The 25,582-nt window shown below is 37.6% G+C and overlaps 1 protein-coding gene across 1 annotated transcript in view; it reads right to left on the reverse strand.

The window, feature by feature from the left end:
• Positions 1–5,677: 5,677 nt before the first annotated feature.
• Positions 5,678–25,582, reverse strand: part of SLIT3 (slit guidance ligand 3) — a 490,388-nt gene continuing 470,483 nt past the window's right edge. Inside the window, exons 33-36 of the mRNA XM_034406116.3 lie at positions 13,670–13,824; positions 12,329–12,614; positions 11,812–12,020; positions 5,678–8,998 (exon numbers count right to left, since the gene is read on the reverse strand). Of these exons, the coding sequence (XP_034262007.2) occupies positions 8,760–8,998; positions 11,812–12,020; positions 12,329–12,614; positions 13,670–13,824 (889 nt within the window). The 3' untranslated portion in view covers positions 5,678–8,759. The remainder of the gene's footprint in view (positions 8,999–11,811; positions 12,021–12,328; positions 12,615–13,669; positions 13,825–25,582) is intronic.

Raw genomic sequence — 25,582 nt, forward strand, 5'->3', positions numbered from 1 at the left:
TTTGGCTCTTCAGGCATGAGGAAAAATACAAAATATGTATCTGTACACAATGGACATTCAGATATTTCTTCCGCTCCCACCTCTCCCTATGCAAAGCATATGTTTCTTCTTTCAGCAATCCTGCTCATAGTAACCTTGCGAATATCTTTATCCTGGCAATTTTTCCACTTCCCTGCAGTGTTATTTTGCCCACTGGGGATGGGCAGGAAGTAGAAAATATTTGACTGTGTGGATCACATTTGGAGGCTGTCATTTTGCACATTTCTAATTGTGGCAATAACAAAAAGCATCTCTCCCGCTGGACTTGTTTGAGCAGGACCTATCAAAGGTTAGCAACCTCTCCTCATCAAATAGGTCCACATGCCAAATAAATGACTTCAACCCACTTGTATCGGGGCCCAGGAAATGGCATTTGCACAGTTGCTGTCCTCCATTCTCCTCAGTCTTGGGTTTCAAAATAGCATGTCTGCCAGCTGCAGCTCTACAGGTAAACATGACCTCATCCAGTTCTTGAATCAGCACAGAGAAATTGTCAATGCCTTCAACTTCAAGAGCATTCTGGTAATATTTGAGCTAATCCAATTTCTGTGAAATCTTGGATAATTCTTGTATGTAGGATGGAGAGAGTTCAAGAGGTACTTCCCTAAGCTCCTCCTGAAGAATTCTCTCCAAAACTGAACCATTCCTTTAAGGACAAATCATTTTTTTCACACTAGATGGATTTTATCAAGAGGTGTTACAAAGCCATTTACTCCCATTTCTTGTCTTTTTCTTCTTGCTTTATTTTTGCAAAGCCTCCTGGGAGGAAATAGGTTTTATCTTATAAGTTTGGGAAGGAAATGTTTGGTTGTGCTTCACTGGAGATTATTAAACTAGTAAAAAAAATCTGATATTTTTCCATATCATCATAGACTGAAATCTATTTGAGCAAATCTATTTGTCTTCTATCCCATTTTGGATTGATTTCTTTCAGACATGTCTATTTACACAAATATATTGCATGAAACTGCTCATTATTTCAATCCTATGACATTATGACACATTGTTCATCGTTTAATATGTCCATTCATGGTTAGCATATTCCGATATAAGCAGTGGTGGGATTCAGCCAGTTCGCACCACTTTGGGAGAACCGGTTGTTAACTTTCTGAGCAGTTTGGCAAACTGGTTGTTGGAAGAAATCGTTAGGGCAGAGAACTGGTTGTTAAATTACTTGAATCCCACCACTGGATATAAGGATAATAAAATAAAATAATTCATTTTAAACTAATGGGTTTACTTGGAGATGATAAAGCTATGATGCAACACCAAAGTTATTTGAAAGATTGCCATCTAGAATGAGCTCCCTAAAAAGATTTCCACTTTTCTCTTTTTCTTATTATTTAAAATTAAGATAGTTTAAACAGTTACTTCATTTATATTTGGACTGCTTTAGCACAATTCTTTTTCAGGACTGGGAAGCTTTTTTGAAGGAATGCTGACTGAATAGAAGTTATGTACATATTTAAGTTGAAAGATTTTTCTTTGAAAGTTCCATAAACCAGTTCTATTTAGCCTGGTGAATGAAGATTAGATAAGCCCTTAACGTAAAAGGCATTGGATGAGATATTTGAAATCAACTTGTAGTTTTTTCATTTAAACTAAAAAAAAATCAGCAAATTTTGAATCTTATATCTGGAAGGGGTAGATAATGACCTAGTCATTAAGTCCAAATCTTTGCATAGCGTAAGAAACCAAACTGAACCATCTTTTTCCATCCTCTACTACTTGAACATGTCTAGTAAATGGAAGCACACTACCCTGTGAATAATCAATCACGACTGTGCAGACCTTCAAATGAGGAGTACCATTTTTGAAAGTTTGAGTGAAGCACTCTCTCAAATCTGCTTCATGAAGCAATCTGATTGCCTTAATTCTAAGAGCAAAGCAATCAAGTTGCTTCAACTTGCTCTGCTTCACAGCTTCTCTGGCACCAAAGGTTTAGCGAGTACTGTCAGAAGAATCAATATTCAGTCTCCTGCAAATGTTTAGGTGGTCAATGAAGACAACATTGCTTGTCAAAGCTTTTGATAAGTGTAGCAGATGAAATAAGCAGTGAGCTACTAGCGTTGAGCAGAAGAGAGGAACACTTCTGCACTCTCTAAAGATTTTCTGTTTTCTGAAAAATCTCACTTTAATAAAGTTATGATGAGTACAGGACACATGTCGATTTTCTCATATCCCATTCAATGCTACAATTTTATGAAGAACCATTAATGAGCACCATTTTAGTACAGATTTTAAGTTAACTATTTACCAATTTAATTGTCAGGGCATTCAGCACACACTTCAGTAGGCTACTAAGGAAAATGCCATTGGGTATTTTCTCAAATAGAATATGAAATAATAGGGTTAGAAGGGACCTTGGAGGTCTTCTAGTTAAACCTGCTGCTCAAGCAGGAGACCCTATACAATTGCAGACAAATGGTTGTCCAACCTCTTCTTGAAAAATCCAGTGAAGGATCACCCACAAGTTCTGGAGGCAAGCTGTTCCACTGATAAATTGTTCTCACTGTCAAGAAATTTCTCCTTAATTCTAGATTGGATATCTCTTTTAAAAAAATGAATGTTTTTTTAAATCAAAGTTAAGATGTAATATGTCCATGTAATATGTTAAAACTCTAGAAAGAGTGCAGAGAAGAGCAATAAAGATGATTAGGGGACTGGAGGCTAAAAACATACGAAGAACGGTTGCAGGAACTGGGTATGTCTAGTTTAATGAAAAGAAGGACTAGGGAAGACATGATAGCAGTGTTCCAATATCTCAGGGGCTGCCACAAAGAAGAGGGAGTCAAGCTATTCTTCAAAGCACCTGAGGGTAGGACAAGAAACAATGGGTGGAAACTAATCAAGGAGAGAAGCAACTTAGAAGTAAGGAGAAATTTCCTGACAGTTAGAACAATTAATAAGTGGAACAACTTGCCTGCAGAAGTTGTGAATGCTCCAACACTGGAGATTTTTAAGAAGATGTTGGATAACCATTTGTCTGAAGTGATGTAGGGCAGTGGTGGGTTGTCCCGGTTCGCACCGGTTCTATAGAACTGGTAGTAAAACCGGCGGGAGGCCCCACCCACTGACCCTGACGCAGGGGTGGGTTCTAAATTTTTTTACTACTGGTTCTGTGGGCGTGGCTTATTTTGTGGGTGTGGCTTAGAGGTCATGTGACTAGGTGGGCGTGGCTAGCTGGTCAGAGTCATTTCTGGAAGGTCCTCGCACTTACGACCAAGTCCTCGACTTACGACCCAACTCATTTGTTTGCTTTTAACACTGATTAGCTGTAGGACGGCCCTTTGAAGCCCCGCGGCAAGAGTTTAAACAGTTTTTTTCCCTCTAGTCATCAGCTGGGACTCAGGAGGCAGCAATAGATTGGGGGTGGGACCAAATAAAAGGTAAGAATAACGTGGGTGGGTGGGAGGGCGGGGAGAACCGGTTCGGTGACATCATATTGTCACCGCTACTGGCTCGGCTGAACCAGACCGAACCAGGAGGAACCCACCACTGCCCTGATGTCATGAAAACGCTTCTGCGCATGCTCAGAAGAGCACGCGTGCGGACTCGCTTCGCTTGCTCATGTGCGTGTGCGCAGCCCTGTTGCAAACTGGTAGTAAAGGTAAGTAGAAGCCACCCCTGGTGTAGGGTTTCCTGCCTGGGCAGGGGATTGGACTAGAAGACCTCCAAGGTCCCTTCCAACTCTGTTATTCTATTTCTATTTCAATATACATAGAAAGTCACCCAAACAAAAAATGAGGAATGTTTTGTCTGGAAAGACTTCTTAACAAATCCATATCACCCTGTGGCAATTACATCTTTCTCAAGGTGCTTAGATGTATTCTCAAATAGGATCATCCTAGGAACTGGTATCAGAATGACTGGTCTATAAATCCTTGGATTCTCTCCACTTCACCACCACTTTTTTGAAGATAAGGATAATATTTGTGTTTCTTCTATCATCTGGTACTTTACCTGGTCTCCAGGATTTCTCAGAGATAATGTGTATTGACTTGTCCAGGTTCCTTTAGTATTCTAGGAAGTAATTCATCTAATTCCTTAATTGTATTTGTGTTACTGGCTTCAATCCTATCATGTTATCTGTTTCCCCCCAAGTGCCTAATAGAACACATAACTGCGTATGTGTTCATTCATAAGAGAATGAATCAAGATAAGAATTGCATGTAATTATTTTTCTGTTAATTTTGCTACCTATTAGCATTCTGCTATCTGTGCTTTGCAGCCAGTTGTCTGGTGGCTGATAAATACAAACCCCAGCACTGCTTTCATTTCTCCCATTATTTTTATGTATATGTTCTTTTCAAGATTGCTAAATTTATTTGTGGGTTCTTGATAAAATTCAGAGTAACTTCACTTTAAACATACAAATTTTACTGAGTGAAAACAATCTTGTCTTCATAACTCATGATGTCACTATAATGCCATCACATCGGTGTGGAATGAGTCTTAAGTACAAAGTGACAAGTACTTACTGTTACCAGACTTGTTTCTAGATTTGTAGCAACACACTGTCTTTCTGGAATGCCTAATGTTTCATTTCCTATTATATTACCCTATGTTCAATTAAAAGGGCTGTAAGATTAAATTGCTTTCTATTGATTATTTTGATAATTCACTTCTGCTTAACCCATTGATCACAATTTGTATCATGACAATTTTCAGAAGAATGTTTGCAATTCTGTTAGTGGTTTAATTTTATTTCTTGAGAAGATGTGTTCTTCTCAGACAATGTATTGAACCAGGATCTATTGAAGGGACTTAACTGCCTATGGGATAAAATAAATATGATAGATCTTTCGGAAAAATAAAAATGGTTAGCAAGCAGTCATTCCTGGCAGTAAAATGAAGGTAATGATGAGGACAACAAATTATAGTGGTAAACATTTTGGTCTTTTTTCACTTAAAAATAAAAACAGATTCATTCTTTCTAATGATAAGGAGAATCTGAAATGCAATCTCCTATTTTATGTCATTTGTTGCTTTATCAGAAATAACTTTATTTTGGTCTTGATGACTTCTACTATTTGGGCAACCTGAGACAAAAGCACAATGAAGAGGCAGAGAATAAAAGGGTCATTTCGCAATATATTATGCCGTGATGGAATTAAATATGCATCTTTTGAACTAATTCCTTTTGACTCACCCCCTCACCCCATGTAGATTCTTAAGATTTATTGAAAGTAGTAATTTAAAATCCATCTCTATGCCTTGGGCCAGATGTCCACATTTGCCTTAAATCTAAATGATTTTCATTTACAGCCCAACTGCACTGGAATGGTATATAAATTTTATATACCATATTTTATATTTACAAATATATAAAAAAGGGACCAATCAATTTTTAAAAAGATATTACTGAAAGATTTCTTTCTGCCCAGTGTTGTTATAGCTCAGATTGTTTCCACTTGTGGTTCATCTGTATGAGAACAGAAATTAAATAATATGAAAGCTCATGTCAGTTAATAAAGTGATCAATTTTTCAGGAACCATTGCACCTCCTAAATCTTCCACGTTCCCTTGTGTGCCCCTAGCCCAAGAGATGGCTAACAGGTTCAAAAATGTCTGGAAAGGATCTGGAAATGTGCCCAACTGACAGGAAAAAAAAATAGCAACACAAGACAAAGTACAATTATCCGTAACCCAACAATTTACTTAAATTTATTACATCACAAGAAGACAATCCAGTAAAATACACAAAATTCATACTAATCCACGTTGCCAATGTACACTTTTTATAGGGTTCTTTCTTTATATTACTTTTAAAAAGTAGGGTACTGCATTCCCCATACAATAGCTGAGACGTACTACTGTCATTTTGACAGCTTAGAGAGATCTAATTAACACTTTTTAAACTAACTTCATAGATCTTTTGGCACTTAAAAAACACAGACAAAGAAATCAGATTCCATATAATCAATTGAAACACAACACAGCATAAACTATCTAATGGCAGCAAGCAAATAAAGTGTCTATTATTTCTTCTAAATCTTCTAATCCAAATATATATTGAGGGAAGGCAGCCAATATTACTCCACTGTGGTTAATTCTTGTTCAGTTCAGAAATTCTGTATACATTTTTGGAATTATTTCACAAAACGTTGATGGCTTTTTATTGTTATTATTAGTTTTGGTCCTGTCAAATATATTACTTTGCTAACAGAAGATAATGAATTGTACAGATTGTACCTTTTTTTGTTACTATCTTAATATTATGTTTTTCATTTCCTATTTAGGAGTATACATTCTTTAGTAGCCTTTCAACTAAGATCTGTCTATTCTGGCTGAATTATGCTCTGCAACAGAGGCAGAGGCTTTTTGGGTAAGAGATGCCATGCATAAGAATAAATCATTAAGGAAAGGATGCCTTGTGCCAAAGTCTTATTCAAAGAATGTTGCTGCATTTCTTTTTGCAAACTTTTGGTCTCCGCAAACTACGGTGCATTTGTGTGTTATAAATTCCAGCTGCTTCCAGATCACATATTGTGCTCAAAATAACAAACCCCAATCTCCATTGCAGCCTTTTACTCCCCTGCCAGCCACTGAACTCTATTATTTCAATCACTTTTTGGCAAAGTAACTAGTGATTGTTTTATTTTACACTGATTGCAGGCTCCATGTATTACCGTTTACTCTGAGAGGTAACCATTGTATCAGTTATTTCCCTCCTGCCTAAAATTATCCTGAGAATCCATTAGGAAATCTTGAACAAACTATTGTGGCTTTCAAAAGACTGCAATAGAATAAGGATTCTTAGATTCTTAAGACTTCTGAAAATGAATGCTTGAAGCATGATAACAAAATAAACATTTGTCCTTAGTAGAAAAGACACCAATATTTTGCTATTTCAAAGGCAAATGTACTAAACCATTGCTCCAGATGAATGTGGCTACAGTCTACATATCTCAAATTTAAGATTTCTGCTGGTTTTTCAAGATCTCATTGGAATGTGAAGAGCTGTCTCTCCTATTCTTCCTTTTTCTGAAAATTATCTCACCCTTCTCCATGGCAAGGTAGGCTCTCCTATTACTACTACAATACCAAGAAAAAGAAGAGAGATCCAGGAAAAGAAGCTAAATGCAGTTGTGCAAAGGGCGAAAGGCATTTATGGTGCTGAAGTACAACTTTCTGAGATGTCTCCTTCTGTTAACATTCTCCTTTCCAAAAGCTCTTTTGGAAAGACTTGATGATAAATGTTGAGAACTAAATGAAACAGCTTTTGTATCATGGTTCTCTTACGTGGTAAGTGTAACACGCACTATATTGGTATCAATAACTCTCCATGTCATAACTAGCAATCCAGCAACAGGTGGAGACAGGGCTGATGGAAAGACTTCTACATGCTGGCAGTCAGAAGTTGTTTTAGGCAATTGCCATATGTGGCTCAGTTTACATCTGGAGGGTATGGGGAAATTCCTTTACAATTTGCAAAATTGCAGACACCTCAATATATGCAGAGTCAGTTGCAAAGAACTGATATTCAGGTAATAATACCTGAATACCACACTCTTGGATTAAGTAAAATATATCTGTGTAAATACTTTTTAAAATGGATTGTCATGATCGGGTAAGGCAGTGTTTCAGTGCATTCTTTGCCGTTCTGCTTTGCAACTAGAAACCAAAAAACCCTAAATCCTCTGAAATGGCAAATGAAAAGCTCATCACCACAGGAAATTACCTTCTCATTCTTTATTTGCTTGAGGATGCATACAATATGCTCTGGGTGTTGAGATATAGAGGGTCTAGTTCAGGGGTGGGTTCTACTTACCTTTACTACTGGTTCGCAATGGGCGCGTGTGCAGAAGCTTCTGTGCATGCGCAGATCGTCAATTATGACTACCGGTTCGCAAGAACCGGTCAGAACTGGAAGCAACCCACCACTGGTCTAGTTCACAGGCCGAAGGACAAGGAAGTATGTGCCAAGGAATTGGATAATTCCCTCTGTTATTCATTATGAGTTTCATAAAATGTCCTTTGAGTTTGTTAGTCTAAATAAATTTATAAAGAATACGTTTCCCAACTTTACCATGTATGAGTGATTGTGCTAGATCCCCAACATAGGATAAATGTAATTGAGTGCCAATCAATCATATACAGAAGACAAAATACATTACTATTACCATTGTATTAATGTGTGCATAAAAACATCTGTGCATAAGGCCCAAGCTACAACAGTGTTATCACAGTGAGTCTCTGTGTGTGTGTGATTGGCAATTGTATCAAGCAAATCACAACAGTGACAAATATAGCTTTCATTGTCATGAGAGAAGGCTATTAACTGAGCAATCCTGGGCACAAATGATCATAGAATGTATCGCTCCTACTATGTATATATATCCAGACCATTTCAACACCTGTTTCATTAATTCTGTGGCAAACAGTTTGAATTCCTTTCACATCTGGCCACTGTGCAAAGCTTATCAACTATACTCTTTTTTTTTTAATCCCTGTGTTTAGGTTTGGAATATTTTCCCATTTTTTTTACCAACTGTAAAAAAAAAATCCATAGTAAAAATAACTCATATATGATACATATACCCAGAATGGTCAGATTTTATATAATAAAAGATGAAAATAGTCACTTTTCATAATAAAAATAACTTTTTTTTGCTTATTTTACAATATACTTAATATTCTCTTCTTCACTTAAAAGTAAATAGGTCCTGTGTTGGAAAGCAGATTTGATACAAAGGGCAAAGAGGCTGATCATAAGCTTATAAACACTTTGCACAGCCACACTCCACATGTCTCTCTAGTTCTTCTGTAAAAGAAGAGCCATCCACACACTGGAAGCCGTATTTCCGCCTTTTGCTGCGGAGAACAACACAACACTGATTGTTCCCACAAGTGCCGTGACATTCCACACGAGGTACCTTCACCATGGAGACACAAGCGATTGAATCTTGTTGCTTCCGAATGAATTCACGAATAATCTCTCCTTGACAAACATTTTCTGTGAAGACAAAAGCATGGCTCAAGTTAATCTTTTGTCATCTTTTAAGATAATCTTTTATAATTTTTTTGATTAAAAAAAAATCTGAAGATCAAGATCAAGAACATGGCTTCATGCCATATGACCTAAAAATATTTGCAGAAAAAACTGCTATAAATGACCCTTTTCCTGAATATTTTGGTGTTAAATTACTATTAGAGAGTTACAATGTAATATTGGTGACTAATATAATCTAAGTTTGTAGAATTGCAGCATGACACCTATTTTTTTGAGATGATCGGGAAGCATTCCTCTGTCTGTTGTCTGTCCATGCTCTCTCTCTGTCTCTCTGCATCCATCCATCCATCCATCCATCCATCCATCCATCCACCCACCCACCCACCCACCCACCCACCCACCCACATCCATCCATCCATCCATCCATCCATCCATCCATCCATCCATCCATCTATCTATCTATCTATCTATCTATCTATCTATCTATCTATCTATCTATCTATCTATCTATCATCTATCTATCTTCCATTTATTAATGTCTCTCTGCCTGCCTGCCTGCCTGCTTATCGTCCATCCATCCATCCATCCATCCATCCATCCAATTTCAAGGCCATCTGACTCCTTAGTGACTCTGGGCGGCTTAGAAATGAAAAAACAAAAGCAGTAGTTATAAAAAGCCAACCAAAAGAATGATAGTCAACTATAAAACTGAACTTGACTAATGAGGACTTCAAAGCTACACTGTCACAAGGCTGCCACCACATTTGTAGGGATCTCTGGAGTGTTATTAGAGTAAGAGCTATGAAGCAATAGGGGACAGATGCTGAAAGAGATAAGATGACACTGTTTAGTTCATAAAGATTCTAATAAAGCTGTGGCAGTAAATCTGGAGACTTAGTGACATATTGGAAGTCAATCCACATACCAATACCAAAGAAAGAAGACTTAATAGACTTGACATAACAGAGTATGCAAGTTATTGCACAGTATTCTTAATTTCGCACACTAGCAGAATAATCCAACACAGACTAGAGCTCTACATGGAATGCCTTTGTCTGAAATGGTATAGGGTTTCCTGCCTGAGCAGGGGGTTAGACTAGAAGACTTCTAAGCTCTCTTCCAACTCTGTTATTCTGTTATTCTGGAAACAGAAATACCAGATGTTCAAACTGAATTTGGGCGGAGGAACACAAAGCATTATTAACAATACATATGGGATAATCAAACAACAGCAGAAAGAGATGTGCTTCATTGATTACAGAAATGTCTTTGATGGTGTTGATCATGTTAAGGTCTGCAGTGTATTTAGAAAAATGGGAATCTCAGAACATTTTATCCTCCTCACGAAAAACCTATCTGTAGATCAGGAAACCATAGTACAAATGGAACATGGAGAAACAGATTGGCCTTAGGTTAGCAAAATAATATGTAATGATATGTGGAAATGAGCTTGAAAGACAGGTGGAAGAGCTGCAGGAGGCAAGGACCAGACAAGTGGGAACTGAACTCTTAGAGGAATGTGGGTGTGGTAAACATCTCAGAACAGGCACTCCCTAATTTCTTGAACTGTAAAGATGAGGTGGGGAGAGATGTACTTTCACACCTGCAATATTCTGCAATGTAATCTTACAATAGAGTCAGAACTAATATTTCTGGGTGTGCTTCTTGTCTGAATTATCTCACAAGCATGACAGTATGAGACAATGCTTTTTGGAATCTGACGTATCTGTCCAGCTTTATTTCTCAGTCAAAGCAATATCCTTTAGTATAATCTGTATCAAGCTATAACACTGAGAAATTTCTGACTTAATTTTGCTAATAAACTGTGAGAAAGTAATTAGCTATAGGTCTATAATCTTGTTAAAAGTACATCCCATTAATATTAACATGCATCTCCTTTATGTTAATAAAAGTTAACCGAAACACTAGTTGAAATATTAACACAATTTAATATAAAAATTATTTTTAAAAGGGCATTGCGTAACATTCTCTTTCAAAAATTCATCCTGGCAGAGATTATAGCTTAATGATATTTCATTAGGATATTTATTTCCTGTACAAAAACATTTTCATTCAGTTTGTAGAATTTGTAAGTAGGACTGGGAAAAGTTGTTTTTAAAGCCCTGAAGAAGTGCTGCTTCTCAGAGAAGACAATACCTAGCTATGTAGTCTAATCGGAATAAGGATGTTTTTGTGTCCCTGTGATTTCTGGATTTTTATCTAAGATTTACTATGCAAACTGCTAACATAATAAGGATTTAAGACAGAACTAGCTGTATGTCTCAACTACTGCAGAACTCAGCTGACAGGAATTAAAAAGAGACAAGTCTTCATGCTGTTGTCATCTGATGTAACTTCTGATATGGGTAATAAATAGCAATAGCACTTAGACTTACATACTGCTTTATAGTGTTTTACAGCCCTCTCTAAGTGGTTCACAGAGTCAGCACATTGTCCCCAACAATTTGGGTCCTCATTTTACCGACCTTGGAAGGATGGAAGGCTGAGTCAACCTTGAGCCTGGTGAGATTAGAACTGCCAAACTGCAGTGAGCAGTCAGCAGAAGTAGCCTGCAGTACTGCACTCTAACCACTGCGCCACCATGGCTCAAGATTTATTGTTTAACCATATTAGCACCCCAATTCTGTCAAGTAAAAGGAAGACAGGTCACATATGTAAGACAATATGTAAATGTACAGTAGACAAATAGAAATTTTCTTTGAAATGGAAAGACATCAGCAGAGCTTCGGCATTGCTTTGTAAATGGGTAAAAGGGACAGCGCAGATCACGTATCACATATTACAAAGACACCAACCTCTATCACAACGGTCTCCACTGTAGCTTGGATCACATTCGCAGTAGGGCTCCCCTTGTGCAGAGATCTTACACTGTCCGTGGTTACATTTTAGAAATCTGCAGGAGTTGGAGGAATCATTTTTTCGATCGCAGTGCATACCTGTGTAACCTACTATACACTTGCATGTATAAGCAGAGTTGGTGGCAATGCACTTTCCATGAAGGCATCTTATAGAAAAAAAGGGAAAAAAAATATATGTTGGATTTCACATTGTTTCATCCCACATTTTTCACACATTCCTTTTATCTGTAAGGAATGTTACACTCAGTGGCGGGTTACTTCCAGTTCAGTCTGGTTCTATAGAACTGGTAGTAAAACTGGTGGGAGGCTCCACCCACCTGCTCCGACATCATCATGGGTGATCTGTGCATGTGTAGAAGGGCGTGCACGAAACGAGCACGCATGCGTGCCCCCATTGCAAACCAGTAGTAAAGGTAAGTGGAGCCCACCCCTGGTTACACTGAACAAAACTTACTTGTTGCCAAGGCAGGGATCATTAAGTTCTTGATCACACAGTGAACCTGTCCAGCCTGGATGGCACTCACAGACCACACTTGTCTTTTCAAGAGAGCGGCAAATTCCATGCTTACAGATGTTACAGGATTTGCAGCCAGGAAGGACTCCTACTGACTGATGTGGTAGTTCTTTGAAATCCTGCAGCTCATTATTAATTCGAACATCATGAATGCAGCCATGAAAGCCACTTGGTGTCCTCTCTGTCCCCTGCCTCAAGGAAGACAGCCCTGTAGATGTGGGAATTCCTGCAAAGGAAGTTGCAAAATGCTTTGGGCATTATTTGAGTAACTCTGATATTTCACTTGAAAGTAATGACATAGTGGTGCTAGATTAGATAAGCAGATTGCAGCAGTTTATCAATGAACAATATATACCCTGTTTCCCCGAAAATAAGACCCAACTGGAAAATAAGTCCTACCACAATTTTTCAGGATGATTGTAATAAGCCCCAAAATAAGCCCCAGTTAAGATCGTCAGCCAGATGGATGCATTTAGTACCGTATTTCCCCCAAAATAAGACCTAACCAGAAAATAAATCCTAATGCATCTTTTGGAGCATAAATTAATATAAGACCTGGTCTTATTTTCGGAGAAACACACGTGTGTGTGTGTGTGTGTGTGTGTGTGTATGCTTCAAAAATGTATGCTAAAAAAATAAATTATTTGCACAGATTTTGAAGTCCATACAAATATATGAATTTAAAATAATAATAATAACATCAACACATTACAGGTAATCCTCGACTTAAGACCAAAATGGAGCCCAACATTTCTGTTATTAAGGGAGACATTTGTTAAATGAGTTTTGCCCAACTTTTCAACCTTTCTTGCCACAATTGTTAAGTGATTGTTAAATTGTGCAGCTGATCAGTTAGTAACCTGGTTGTTAAGTGAATCTAGTTTCCCCATTGACTTTGCTTGTCAGAAGCAGAAGGTCGCAAAAGGTGATACATAACCTTGGGAGACAGCAATAGTCATAAGTATGAACCAGTTGCCAAGCATCTGAAGTTTGATCACATGATCATGGGGATGCTTCAAAGGTTGCAACTGTGAAAAATGAACGTAAGTCACTTTTCAAATGTAAGTTGTTTTTCATTTACGGTCATTAAATAAACTGTTGTAAATCGAGGACGACATGTGTTTTGCTGTGAGATAGCACTGTGTTTCAGGCAAAAAGATTGGAATCTTCTGCAATTATTTCACATGTCAACTAATTGTCTTTTATTATGCACTTGTGGAGGTTTTAAGACTATTATTAAGCCTGCCCCTCAGCTGAAACGCTGCAGAAATCGGAACTCACCTCCAATGTAGAGTGGAGTGTCTTGACCAACCACGGGTTGCTTCTGCAGTTTGCCAAGGGTTTTGGGAGTGCCTTTATCTACTACCAAATTCAAGGTCTGGTTTAACATCACCAGCTCCACACTATGGAACTGTCCATCATTTACTGTCTCCACACTTTCAGGAAAAATAAACAAAAACAAGAGAACAAGAGAAGTTATGATGAACAGCTTTTGCAATTATCTGATCTCCATATAATTGCCATAAGAAAAATAGAAATGTAAGAGAGTTCATAAATGCAGTCAGAATAAAAGAATTAGAAAAAGGTAGCGAATAAGAGTAACTGCAATCATCAAAAATATGAGTCAGTTAGCAAATGCCTGAATTTTTAATCACATGACCATGGGGAAGCTGCAATGGTCGTAAGTGTGAAAAACGGTCATAAGTCACTTTTTTTCAGTGCTATTGTAACTTCGAACAGTCACTAAGCAAACTGTTGCAAGTTGAGGAGTATTTTTAAGATCTTTGAGAAAGTCTAGACCTTTGCTAACATTAAAATGGACGATTATTAGATTTCGTTTTTAGAAAACAATAGTTCCAATAAAACTTACTTTCCTAACCTTTTAGCAATGTAAAATCTCCTTTCCTCCCTTCCTGCTTAACTCAATACTTTTCAGCTTTAATTGGTATGTAAGTTGGAAGACAGAACAAGGCTTCCTCTTCCAAAAAGTTTTGACTATTCAGTTTATTGAGTTTATTAAATTCAGAAGATGAAACTGGTTTGCCTGTCCATCAAAGAACCTTCTGAAAAGGCCCTAGCCCAACTTCCTGCCTCAGGGATAAAGGGAAGATGTCCTTTATTGCACCAAGTGAGGAAAGGTGCTTACTTTAAGGAAAACCCTTTTCAATGCTTTCTGTCCAGAGGGAAACTATCCTGACAGGGGAACTGTTTTGAAGGGCACTTACTTAATAAAGAATCCTAAGAGCATGCTTCAGCTGAGGATCAGTCTCTCAGGAAGTTAAACACTGATTTTTATTTGAATCAGAAAGTTAAACACATGTTTATAGCTCTGTTATTTCAACATATGGAACTGGAACATTGGCTGGCTTGTGCATCAGTGTTTTGTAGGTGTATTGCTTCAAGAGAAGCCTGGAAATTTGCATTTTGTTCAATCAGCAACTGCTGTCTCCTCAAAAAGACAACCCTGGATTCATGGATAAGATTTCTTTTCAAGAAGATAAATGCTCATTCATTTCACCCTAGAAGGTCTGGTTTGATGCTGTTGTGTGTGTGTGGGAAATCTACAACGATCAGAGACAGTCAGAGACAGTGGCTTGGCGAGAGATTAATGGAAGAAAACCACAGACACTGAACAGTGCACCACAGTTGAGCCAGCAACGCACGAAGGCTGTGATTTTGGTAGAGAAAGAGGCTATATCCTACAACGAGGAAACTGTGTTAAAATTGGAGCTGATTCAAGTGTCCTCACACTGATCCTTCAAAAACAATGCTACAGATGAAAACATTCCTCTGTCAAGGCTTAATTACAAAATGTGACAATCAACCAGATAAGCCCATTATTTGAAACACAGGATAATTTCTTAGCATTCCTACCCCAGCGGCAATATCATTATAGATAAAAATTTCAGTAGTAGTTATAGCTTCATATATAAGAGATAAATATACCAGCGTGGGAAGTACAGCTAAAGAAAGGTGCAGTCTGATGCTTCATTTCTAGATGGCAGTACAGCATCACAAAAATACAATTTTTAGACCGGGGGGGGGGGGGGGGAAGCAAATATGCTTGCATATTACCCAATGTACTATACACTCACTTCAAATCAGAATGTAAACAAATAACAGAGGACTAGAAGTTAGATCAGGATAATCTACCACCCAAATTAAAGCTTTGGAAGAAGAGAGAAAAATGAGGCTGATCCCTACAATTGGCAAAGTAACATTTGAATTAACTGTATATGATCTAGGATTGCAAACATACCTAACACTCTTTCAAAAGTTATTTTGGTAAGATATAGCAATAAGGGGATGTGCGTGTGAGAGAAAAAGAAAAATTAAAATGGGAATTGGATTGGTTCCAATTTTTGTGTTTGGATTCAAAAAGCCAAAGCTTGTCTTAACAACTGTTTGCCAACCAATTAGAAACAGTTCTCTAGTTTTCACTTTGGGCTAAATTCCAATAAACCTATTAAAATGCTGTATACTAAGTAGAATCTGCCTTGTTTAGAATCATTCCTCTGGAATTCACAATATATACTTTTTCAAACTTATTGAAATATAAACACTTTTCAAGATAGCCAGCTGTATTTCATTTGACACTTCCAAGAAAATAAAATAGCCATATTCCATCTACATTCAAAGGGAGGAAAAAATGCTCATAAAAACCAAATGACAATTTATGGAAAATGGCTGTCAGCAACACTTATCAAAGACAGGACGAGAGAATACAATGCAGATCCTACACTAAGCCACTTTGATAACCTTCATTCAGTTCTCAGAAAGAAATCAAATTAAATGGTAAATCATAATTATGATTCATGAAACTAGAATTGAGAGAAAGAACTGACTATTCCGGATGATAACTTATCATCCGGAATAGTATTACTTATCAATGTATTATCATTATGGCTTTATTCACTTATTTTCTTATTAATAATACTTTTGTGGGTTTATTCTCCTAATAACCTCATAATAATATATTCTCATAATAATAACATTATTAAAATGCATTCTAAAAGAGACACTGTAAAAAAGTTAGTACTCTGATCCAAGAGCAAAAAATGGAAATATTTTGTCATATAACCTTTGTTATTCGTATTATTTCCTTTCAACAACAACAAACCTTTGTTATGACCTTTAGGTCTGAAAACACTACAGAGAAATACATAGAACTAAAATTATTACTAGGATTAAAAAATGGGTATAAAAATGCAATAAAATTACAAAACAATAAAAATCAACATAAGAGAAATAATACTGACGCAAATAATACAAGTGACAATCACTAAGATTTGTGCTAATCGTCAGTCATTGTTGGGGAACGAATAGAATAAATAAGCGTGAAAAATTGGGTAACATGAAAAGATACATCAGAATCCTGTTTGGTTAGAAGCATTGTGCTCTGTACCAGGTATTATTTAAAATGGGATAAACAATTAAGATAGACATAGACATTATCTTGTTGTGTCCACCTAGGGCTTAATGTGATAACATTAAGCCCTAGGTGGACACAGACAAGATAATGAATAATATATAACAAAGTCATGAATAATGAATAGTAAAGGAGTCACAACCAATGGATCTAATCCAACAAGTGATAACAGAGGTGATGTACAACTAAATATTCCAAAAAGAGCCAAAGTGTGTTCTGTTTCTGATTTCAGAAGCTCAAGAATCCCTGGAGAGTTTGGAATTTAGAAGACAGCTTACACTGATGTTCCATTGCATCCAGTCTTAAAAAAATAAGCATCACTAGAATAATGTTACTTATGTGCTACCTCATAAAACAGTGATTCAAGCTTGTTTTGTGCTTCATGGAATGGTTTTGTTTTGTCTACTAAAACTGGTTTTGTTTCATTTTATTTAAAGCTGTGCTTTTCTGTAACCCTTAATAAAAGCAAGAGGCCCGCAGAGAGGTGATTTCAAAAACAGAACCTAAGGGAGGCAGTTTGGACGGCTGTCCTGAACAAACAAAATCAAGTTTATCTTTCTCCCAATATCTCTCTTACATTAACTTTCGACTATGATTTAGACTGCAGGTTCACTCAGCTGCTTTCCATTAAATGCCACAAAACTAAAAGGAAAAAAAAAGAAAGGAAGGAAGGAAGGACCAAGGTTGTTATGTTTATAAACAACCTAATATAAAATATCTAAGATTTTTCTGTATTTTATATTCAGGATAGAAACAAAGTACGAGCAACAAAATCAGGTCCCGTGTTTATGTTGTACTGATTAAAAATAATAGTTGGAAAACACATATTTAAAAGTCCATGCTTAATTCAGTACCACCTTTATCACCCTTATTCTTCTAAAAAGATTTGCAATGGTTTCAGTTTGCGTGCAGTTGCTCTATTGACAGTGCCTAGAACGGAAGGTAATTAAAAATGTTCCAGGCTTGTGTAAAAGACAGAAAACAAAGCTGTTTAGCTGAAACAGAAAGCTGAACACTCTGAAAAAAATGTCTCTTTAGAAACCAGATAGCTAGCCAGGAAATTAAATTGCTTCCACTTTATTAGATGGGTTGCATCATGTACTCATAAATTTAAAATTTCTGTTCCAACTGTAAGAAATCAGGGAAAGTAAAAAGATTGTCCACGTTTCTGGATATTTAGTGAGCAAAGTATGTAGCAGAATAATAGAAATAATGATAACTATTTTATCAATTGCTATTTTATATAGCAATTTTATTGCTAGGCAGTTACACTCAACAGTCAAGTTTAGAAATAATGAAGTCTGCTGAAGTATTCCTTAAGCAATTGGAGAAAGAAAATACGATGACTTAATCCTAATCAAATATTTCCAAATCCAAGCTATGGTATGCATTTCCATAGGAAAATGGTACAATGCTGAAGAAATTAAATGGTATTTGCTGCACACATAGCCTGTAGATCTCCAGAAAACTAGATCCTTCTAGCTTTGAGTTATAGGAGGAAGTTCTGGAATGACAGTCATGCCAAAGATTAGGACTAGGACTAGGATTTCAAGATAAGAAATAATGGTCTTTTAAAGAATTATAGACTTAAATAATAAGAAACCTATTCTTTCATTAATAGCAGTTATGGTCATGTGCACATCACATGGCCAATCTAGCTTTCTCCATGTACCAACAATATTGTACAATCAAGTTTGAATCTGATGGGCTCCAGGCTGATCCATCCCTCCATCCTTCTGAGGTCAGTAAAATGAGGACCCAGATTGTTGGGAGCAATTTGCTGACATTGTAAACTACTCAGACAGTGCTGCAAAGCACTATGGAGTGGTATACAAGTCTAAGTGGTGTCGCTATTGCTATCTGGGATAATAAGGTCAAATCATTTCATATCCATTTTTAGTCCTCCTAGTCACTTCAAAAGTAGTTGATGAATGTCATTGCCTTTTTCAGTTTAAACTGGCGCAGAGTGCGGCCGCGCGGGTGGTAATGGGAGCGACATGGCGCTCCCATGTAACACCTCTCCTGCGCGAGCTGCACTGGCTCCCGGTGGTCTTCCGGGTGCGCTTCAAGGTTTTGGTTACCACCTTTAAAGCGCTCCATGGCTTAGGGCCTGGTTATTTACGGGACCGCCTACTACCACCAATAGCCTCCCACCGGCCAGTACGCTCTCATAGAGAGGGACTCCTCCGGGTGCCGTCAGCCAAACAGTGTCGACTGGCGGCCCCTAGGGGGAGAGCCTTCTCTGTGGGGGCACCTACCATCTGGAATGAGCTCTCCCCGGAGATACGGAGGATCCCGGATCTGCGCTCCTTCTGCCGTGCTGTGAAGACCTTTTTATTCCATCAAGCGGGCTTGGCCTGATCTCTTCCCTTTTTAAATATGTAAATTTTAATCTGTTTTTAAATTATTGGGGTATTTTAATTTGTCTGGGCCAAAAAGTTTAATTTGATTTTATCGGGTTTTTAAATTTTGTGTATTTATGTATTTTATTGTTGGCTGTTCACCGCCCTGAGTCCTTCGGGAGTAGGGCGGTATACAAATCAAATAAATAAAATAATAAATAAATAAATAAATAAACAAACAAATTTTTAAAGGAAATGTGTGGTAGCTTGAAAAAAGCTTGCTTCTTCTAAGAACAAAATTAGGAGAAGGCTTTTTTTTTACCTTTTTACCCCATGTGGCTAAATGGCCATGGTGGGGTAGTGGAGAAAATAAAAAACCTAGCAGACAAGGTATCTATAAAGTTCTCTTTTTTGCAGAATCCTTTAAGGACTTCCTTTGTCGAAAAGCAGCAATCAATTTTGTTTGCCATTTGGATGACATACCTAGTGGGGTAAGTTAATTAAGTCCCAACCAATTCTGGAATATGTGGAGATAAAGCTAATTCCTTCTGGGCTAATTGTTTGGGCTAGCGTTTTTTCAACATGTGAATCTGTCTATGTTTCAGTTAAGAGTAAGAGTATAACATCAACAAAAAAAAGGACTTTTGACAGTTCCCTAAAGAAATTGCAACATCCCAACATTGGATATGTTCAAAAGAACATATCATATATTTGAATTCCTGACTTAGTTGTGTGGGAATGATAACTAATTCACTTGTTTTTTTGTCTTGCTTTAAATATTTATCATTCAGTTAGGCTTGAAGCATTGCATCTAATACAGTTCTCAAAATTTCAAATCTTACACTCAAGCTTTCTAATATTGACCATAAACAAGGTTGTCCAGGAAATGGCAAAAGGTATCAGTAATTGCCTAAATTACATTATCTTAAATTGACAATGGATACTGTATTTTTTTTTTAAAAAAAAATAGAGATTGTAAAGTTACATTTAAAATGTTTAACATTCTAATAACAGTGAAGAACAAAAACTATCCAGTGGGGAAAAGAAGCCCTTTCCTGCAAATGTCAGATATAATAAAAATTATAATCCTTACTTTTCTTACAAAGCAGAAAACTAGACATGAATAGTTAACAGAGACTAAAAACAAAGTAAGAAAAATTCTGACAGACCTGAAAGTTTTACAAATAAACTAGTAAGACACAGATACATATATACAGTTGTGATAAAGTTTCCAATTTTAAAATTAAAAATTTCTGATGAGACAGTCCTGATTTGATTAAAGGATTTTCTAGAGCTATTTTTCCACTCTTTTGAAGTCAGTGATAGAAGACAATACCTTTCATAATCTCTGACAAAAATATGAACTGACTTCTACCTGACATACCTAAATATTCAGGAAAACATTAATGCAGACTTTGATCTTTCTGTTCTAGGACACAAGGCTGAGAAAAATCTGATTAAATTTGAAAAAACCTCTCCTTCATATTCATTTATCAATTCAGCACAATTTTAACAAAAATGAAAGAATATGAGCCTGGGAGGGATTCTTTTTCATTGTAGATATCATATAATTGTAATATATTTTCTATATATGTATATATTGGAGGGCAATAGCAGTGAAGAAATCCAGAAGTGGCAATTTGGTTCATTTTGATCTTCTAAGCAAGAGATCAGGATAAACTGTCTGACTAAGTAAGAACTACAAGAGAGACAAAATGGGGATTTTTATGATTTTGGGAAAAGAGGCTCATGTGAGATTAGAGCAACAGACCTTAAATGGAAATTTGGAAATTCACGAGCGAGGGAGGGAGGGAGAGAGGGAGGGAGGGAGGGAGGGAGGAAGGAAGGAAGGAAGGAAGGAAGGAAGGAAGGAAGGAAGGAAGGAAGGAAGGAAGGAAGGAAGGAAGGAAGGAAGGAAGGAATTAGTGTCTGCAGTCATCTGCCAGTCTCTAGTATTATAGTCAAAAGTAGATAAATATATTTTCTAGAATTTCTGGAACTTGGTAATGATTTGGCAAAAAAATTATTTCATATGTAGGTTTTTTTTTTGTTGTTGTTTGCTTTTTGCTATATGTAGTTTTAATCTGTACTGTTTTAAATGATGTATAAGTTAATGCTGAGTGTGCAGGAATCAAGATAATGGTACACCTTAGATTTGGACAAGGGGTAAGAAAATGAGGGTCTGCTGCATATTTTGGACTGCAACTCCTATTAGGTCTAATTAACGTAGTTAATTTTTTTGGTTTAAATGCTGCCATTGTTCAATCGATGGCTTCTAGATAAAAGCAAAACCCCCAAAAAATGTGTAATCAAAAGAATAAAACAGGTAACAGTAAGCATCATGGTGTATCTCATCAGCAACAAACGTATGCACCCAACAAGGGGCTTGAATTATTCTAACCCATAGCTTGGTCTCCAGAACCTTATTCCAGAGGGCATGCTCTGTCATAGAGAAGGCATGTTTCTGGGGTCCTATGTATGACACTGATTCATCAAAGCAATCCAGAATGTGCTAACTGTGTCAGATTAAATCAGACTGACTCTAGAGATAGACAATCCCTCAATTAATCAGACCCTTTGCCGTTTAGGACTTTATGTATCACAACCAGCACCTTGAATTGCATCTTGAACCAACTGGCAGCACTTGCAACTCATGAAACAATCATATTACTGCTTGTGCAGCTGCATTCTGGACATTTGAAAGCTTTGAATGATTTTCAAGGTAGCTCCACAGGAAAGTCTTTGCAGGAATTGACCCATGAGTTGACTTAGGGCATAAGTGCTTATCTAGATCTAGGAAGTACAACTGGCACACCAGATGAAATTTCACAAAGACCTTCCTGACCACATCTGCCACCTGCTCATCAAACACAAGCTGTGAATCTTGGAAGACTCAGAGATAGCACTTCCCCATTCAATAGGGAACCTTGGATGCAATCCCATCCAAGGTTAGCAAACACATTCCTATGGGCCCACTTAAACGTTGGGCCCATTTAAATGGGCCAACATTCATTGCCAGCTGGTCTTGGTAAGACTTGGTAAATCAGAGAGTTTCCTTCCATTCAGACCTAAATAGCCTACAAATATTGAGATAGCATCTGGGAAACCTCAGTTGGCTGCCTGGGACTAAAAAATGTGATTGAATATTATCAGCATACTGATGATACCAGACCCCAAATGGTGAATGATTTCATTTGGCAATTCCATGTAGATGTTGAACGGTGAGAATGTCAAGGCCTGCCATATTCCACAAAAGAGGGACAAAAGTGAGGCATTATGGAAGATATAGTTAAAGACCCCAAGAGTTACCAGCTTATTTAGTACTACCTTAGATGTACAGTATTTATATTTCTAGGCTGGTGTCTACTAACATCTCAGTCTGCTTCCAATAGTGGGAGTATCTTAGCGAAAGCGGGATTTTTAACTTACTTTAGGAAGGTGCATTAAGAGTCTTATGACAGTTGCCAATCCAAAATTCTGTGTGTCCCAACAGCACAGTTATAACCCATACCATTTGATACCACTTTAGAGATACTGCTAAGAAAAAGAAATGATTCACCAAATAGAAAGAAAATGGAATTGGACCTGTTCCCATTCTGAATCCCATTCGCTAAATAGATCTAATCCACTTAAGGAGCTCCTTGTCTCTGGTCTGCCGACATTATTTGGCTGCAGTTTTTCTTCCCTGAGCACAATTTTTCCCCTTTTGAGGTTGATGCTAATCCTCATTCTGCTATAGTCCTTAAACTAATAAAAGATTAGACTGACATTTCCAAAAGGGCATCACATTAGCAGCAGCTTTCACCATCTCCACAGATCACATGGTGGAACACACCATTAGTGAACAGGCCATTAATCTTATGGTAATGAAGGGTACAGGAATAATGAGGAGCCTGAATCTTAGTGCCACAGGTAACTTTGTCAGGCTAGAGAAGCTGCATATAATGCTGTGATATCAGAAACAGCCTCTTGTCACCACAGCATTCTACAAGCAACAAAAGAGAACAAGCACCCACTCTGATCAGTCACTGTGTGTATTGTCTGCAACTAATGAGCCTTCCCCTATGCTCTAATTAGTGGCATAAAACTGCTTTAACAACTCTGCCTATGCTATAATGTGGAATCAATTAGGATTAGCTGCAAAATAAAGGGTCTGTTTTCGTGGCTTTCCCACCAGGCTATAATCACTAGTGAAAGTAACCAACAAAAACCCTGACGATGGTTAGACATACTTCCTGAGACCTAATGACAGCTCTTTCAGTTCCACTATAGAGTTTGCTGAAGCCAATGTACTGCCTAATTAATCAATACACCATCTAGTGTAGAAAGCAGCCTCCTGAATTTGATTCTATTCTCTTGCAAACCATGCAGCTCTAAAAGAAACAGATGGCAGTGCCAAACTGAGCTAATTATCCCTCTTCTGATTTCTTGTGTATTAACACTTTTCTCATGAAAGTCTGAGACTCTTTAAGCAGTTTCCGGTTTCTCCCTACGTAAACGGCAATCCTTTTAAATATTACTGTGTAGGGAAAGGGGTTCCCTTTTAAAAAGAAGATGTTTGTGTAAGCTTCTCTAAAGGTAAAGGTAAAGGTTCTCCTTGCACATATGTGCTAGTCGTTCCCAATTCTAGGGGGTGGTGCTCATCTCCGTTTCTAAGCCGAAGAGCCAGCGCTGTCGGATGACAATTCCGTGGTCGTGTGGCCGGCATGACTAAACACCGAAGGCGCACGGAACGCTGTTACCTTCCCACCAAGGTGGTCCCTATTTTTTTACTTGCATTTTTACATGCTTTCAAACTGCTAGGTTGGCAGAAGCTGGGGCACGTAACAGGAGCTCACTCCGTTACGCGGCTTTAGGGATTCAAACTGCTGAACTGTTGACCTTTCTGATCGACAGGCTCAGAGTCTTAACCACTGAGCCACAACATCCCCGTGCTTCTCTAGGGCACCATATATTTCCAGAACTTTGGGTACAGAAAAAGGCCGACCGGATTGGTTTGTTATCTGTCAGAGTGTCTTCATTGATTTTATGGAGTACTTTCAAATAAGATTATTATTCTGCTGTGTCCTGCTACATTCATGAAATGTTTTGGGAAGACTCTGTTGTCCTCTTCTATTCATAGCACAACAAAATTGTTTTGCACTTTTTGACTTTTTTCTTAGCATTTATAAAACTACGTTAAAGAGGGAAACCAGAATAATTGGTGAATGGCCTCTGGGTAAGGCATTGCTAGGAACTGTTCATCAAAATGTGTCCCTCGTGTGGCTGAGAATTTGCTGCATACTTGAGTTTCCTATAGCTGTAAAAAGTTGGATATGATATACATTTTTTATGATTTGCTTTTCACTGCTGATCCCTTTTCTCCTTCCGTGACTGCTATATGATTTGTTATATATTTTTACTGTGGGGTGAGCCACTCTGGGTTTCTTTAAGAGCCACAGATGGTACAGTGTGCATTTGTACCAGTAGAGTTGGATATACTTATTTAAAAAAAAACAAAACAGAAATGAAACAAACCACACACTATTCTGAACTGGGCTTTTCTCCATTAACCTATTATAAAGAGGTTGGAAAATGTGCATAACTCATTCACATGTGTGTAGGAGAACAATCAATTTGTTTTGGTGAGTAGGAATGACCTGCACTAAGTCTGCGTCAAGAAAATATTTTTAATTGTACCAAGTAATAGCTTTGATATTTTTTTTTTTTTAAAAATGCATTCATTCTGATGTAGCTTGGCTTCCTTTACTACAATTTGCTCTATAGAGATCTTCGGCAGCGCACATGCTGTTTATGACAGTAGCAGCAGGCAATCTGGGGAAGAAGCCAGGTGGTAAATTCATGATTTATCAACTGCCTTGTGCCCCAAAGGAAACACAATTCAGCCACACAATAAAAAGAAATACTAGACAATGTGATGCACAATTAAGGGTGTCATAATCATCTAAAAACGACTGACATGAACTAGTCTATTTCTCTACAGGAAATAGATTTGGATTAACTATTTGGTATAATTTCCTATAAGAATTGCCAATGGGGAGAAAGTGTGTTTGGTTGTTTCATTGTGTTATGTCTTTCTTTACTGGAGGCTGTCAAACAAATGCTGGGAAGCTATTTATCCAAAGTGCTTTAACATGCATCAAGTGGTGAGTTGGGTTAGATGACTTTTGAGATCTGTCAGCCCTGGAGGCCATCTTTTTCTTTGGATCTTCAGGGCTGCCACACTTAGTGCTGTGGGAAACTGGGAGTGGAGATTGCATGGAGTTGCAGGAATATCTAGCCATAATAACATTCTTTTCTCTGAGAGTCAAGGACATTCTGCCCTTCACCTGGAATGGCGTGACTGGGAGGCATCTCCAGTTGGGACGGTGCATTCATTGGACCATGTGATGGACATGTGAGTGCAGGGGGAAGGGATTTGAA

This window comes from Pantherophis guttatus, chromosome 2 (genome assembly GCF_059756535.1).
Source record: "Pantherophis guttatus breed Tessera chromosome 2, ASM5975653v1, whole genome shotgun sequence".
NCBI lineage: Eukaryota > Metazoa > Chordata > Lepidosauria > Squamata > Colubridae > Pantherophis > Pantherophis guttatus.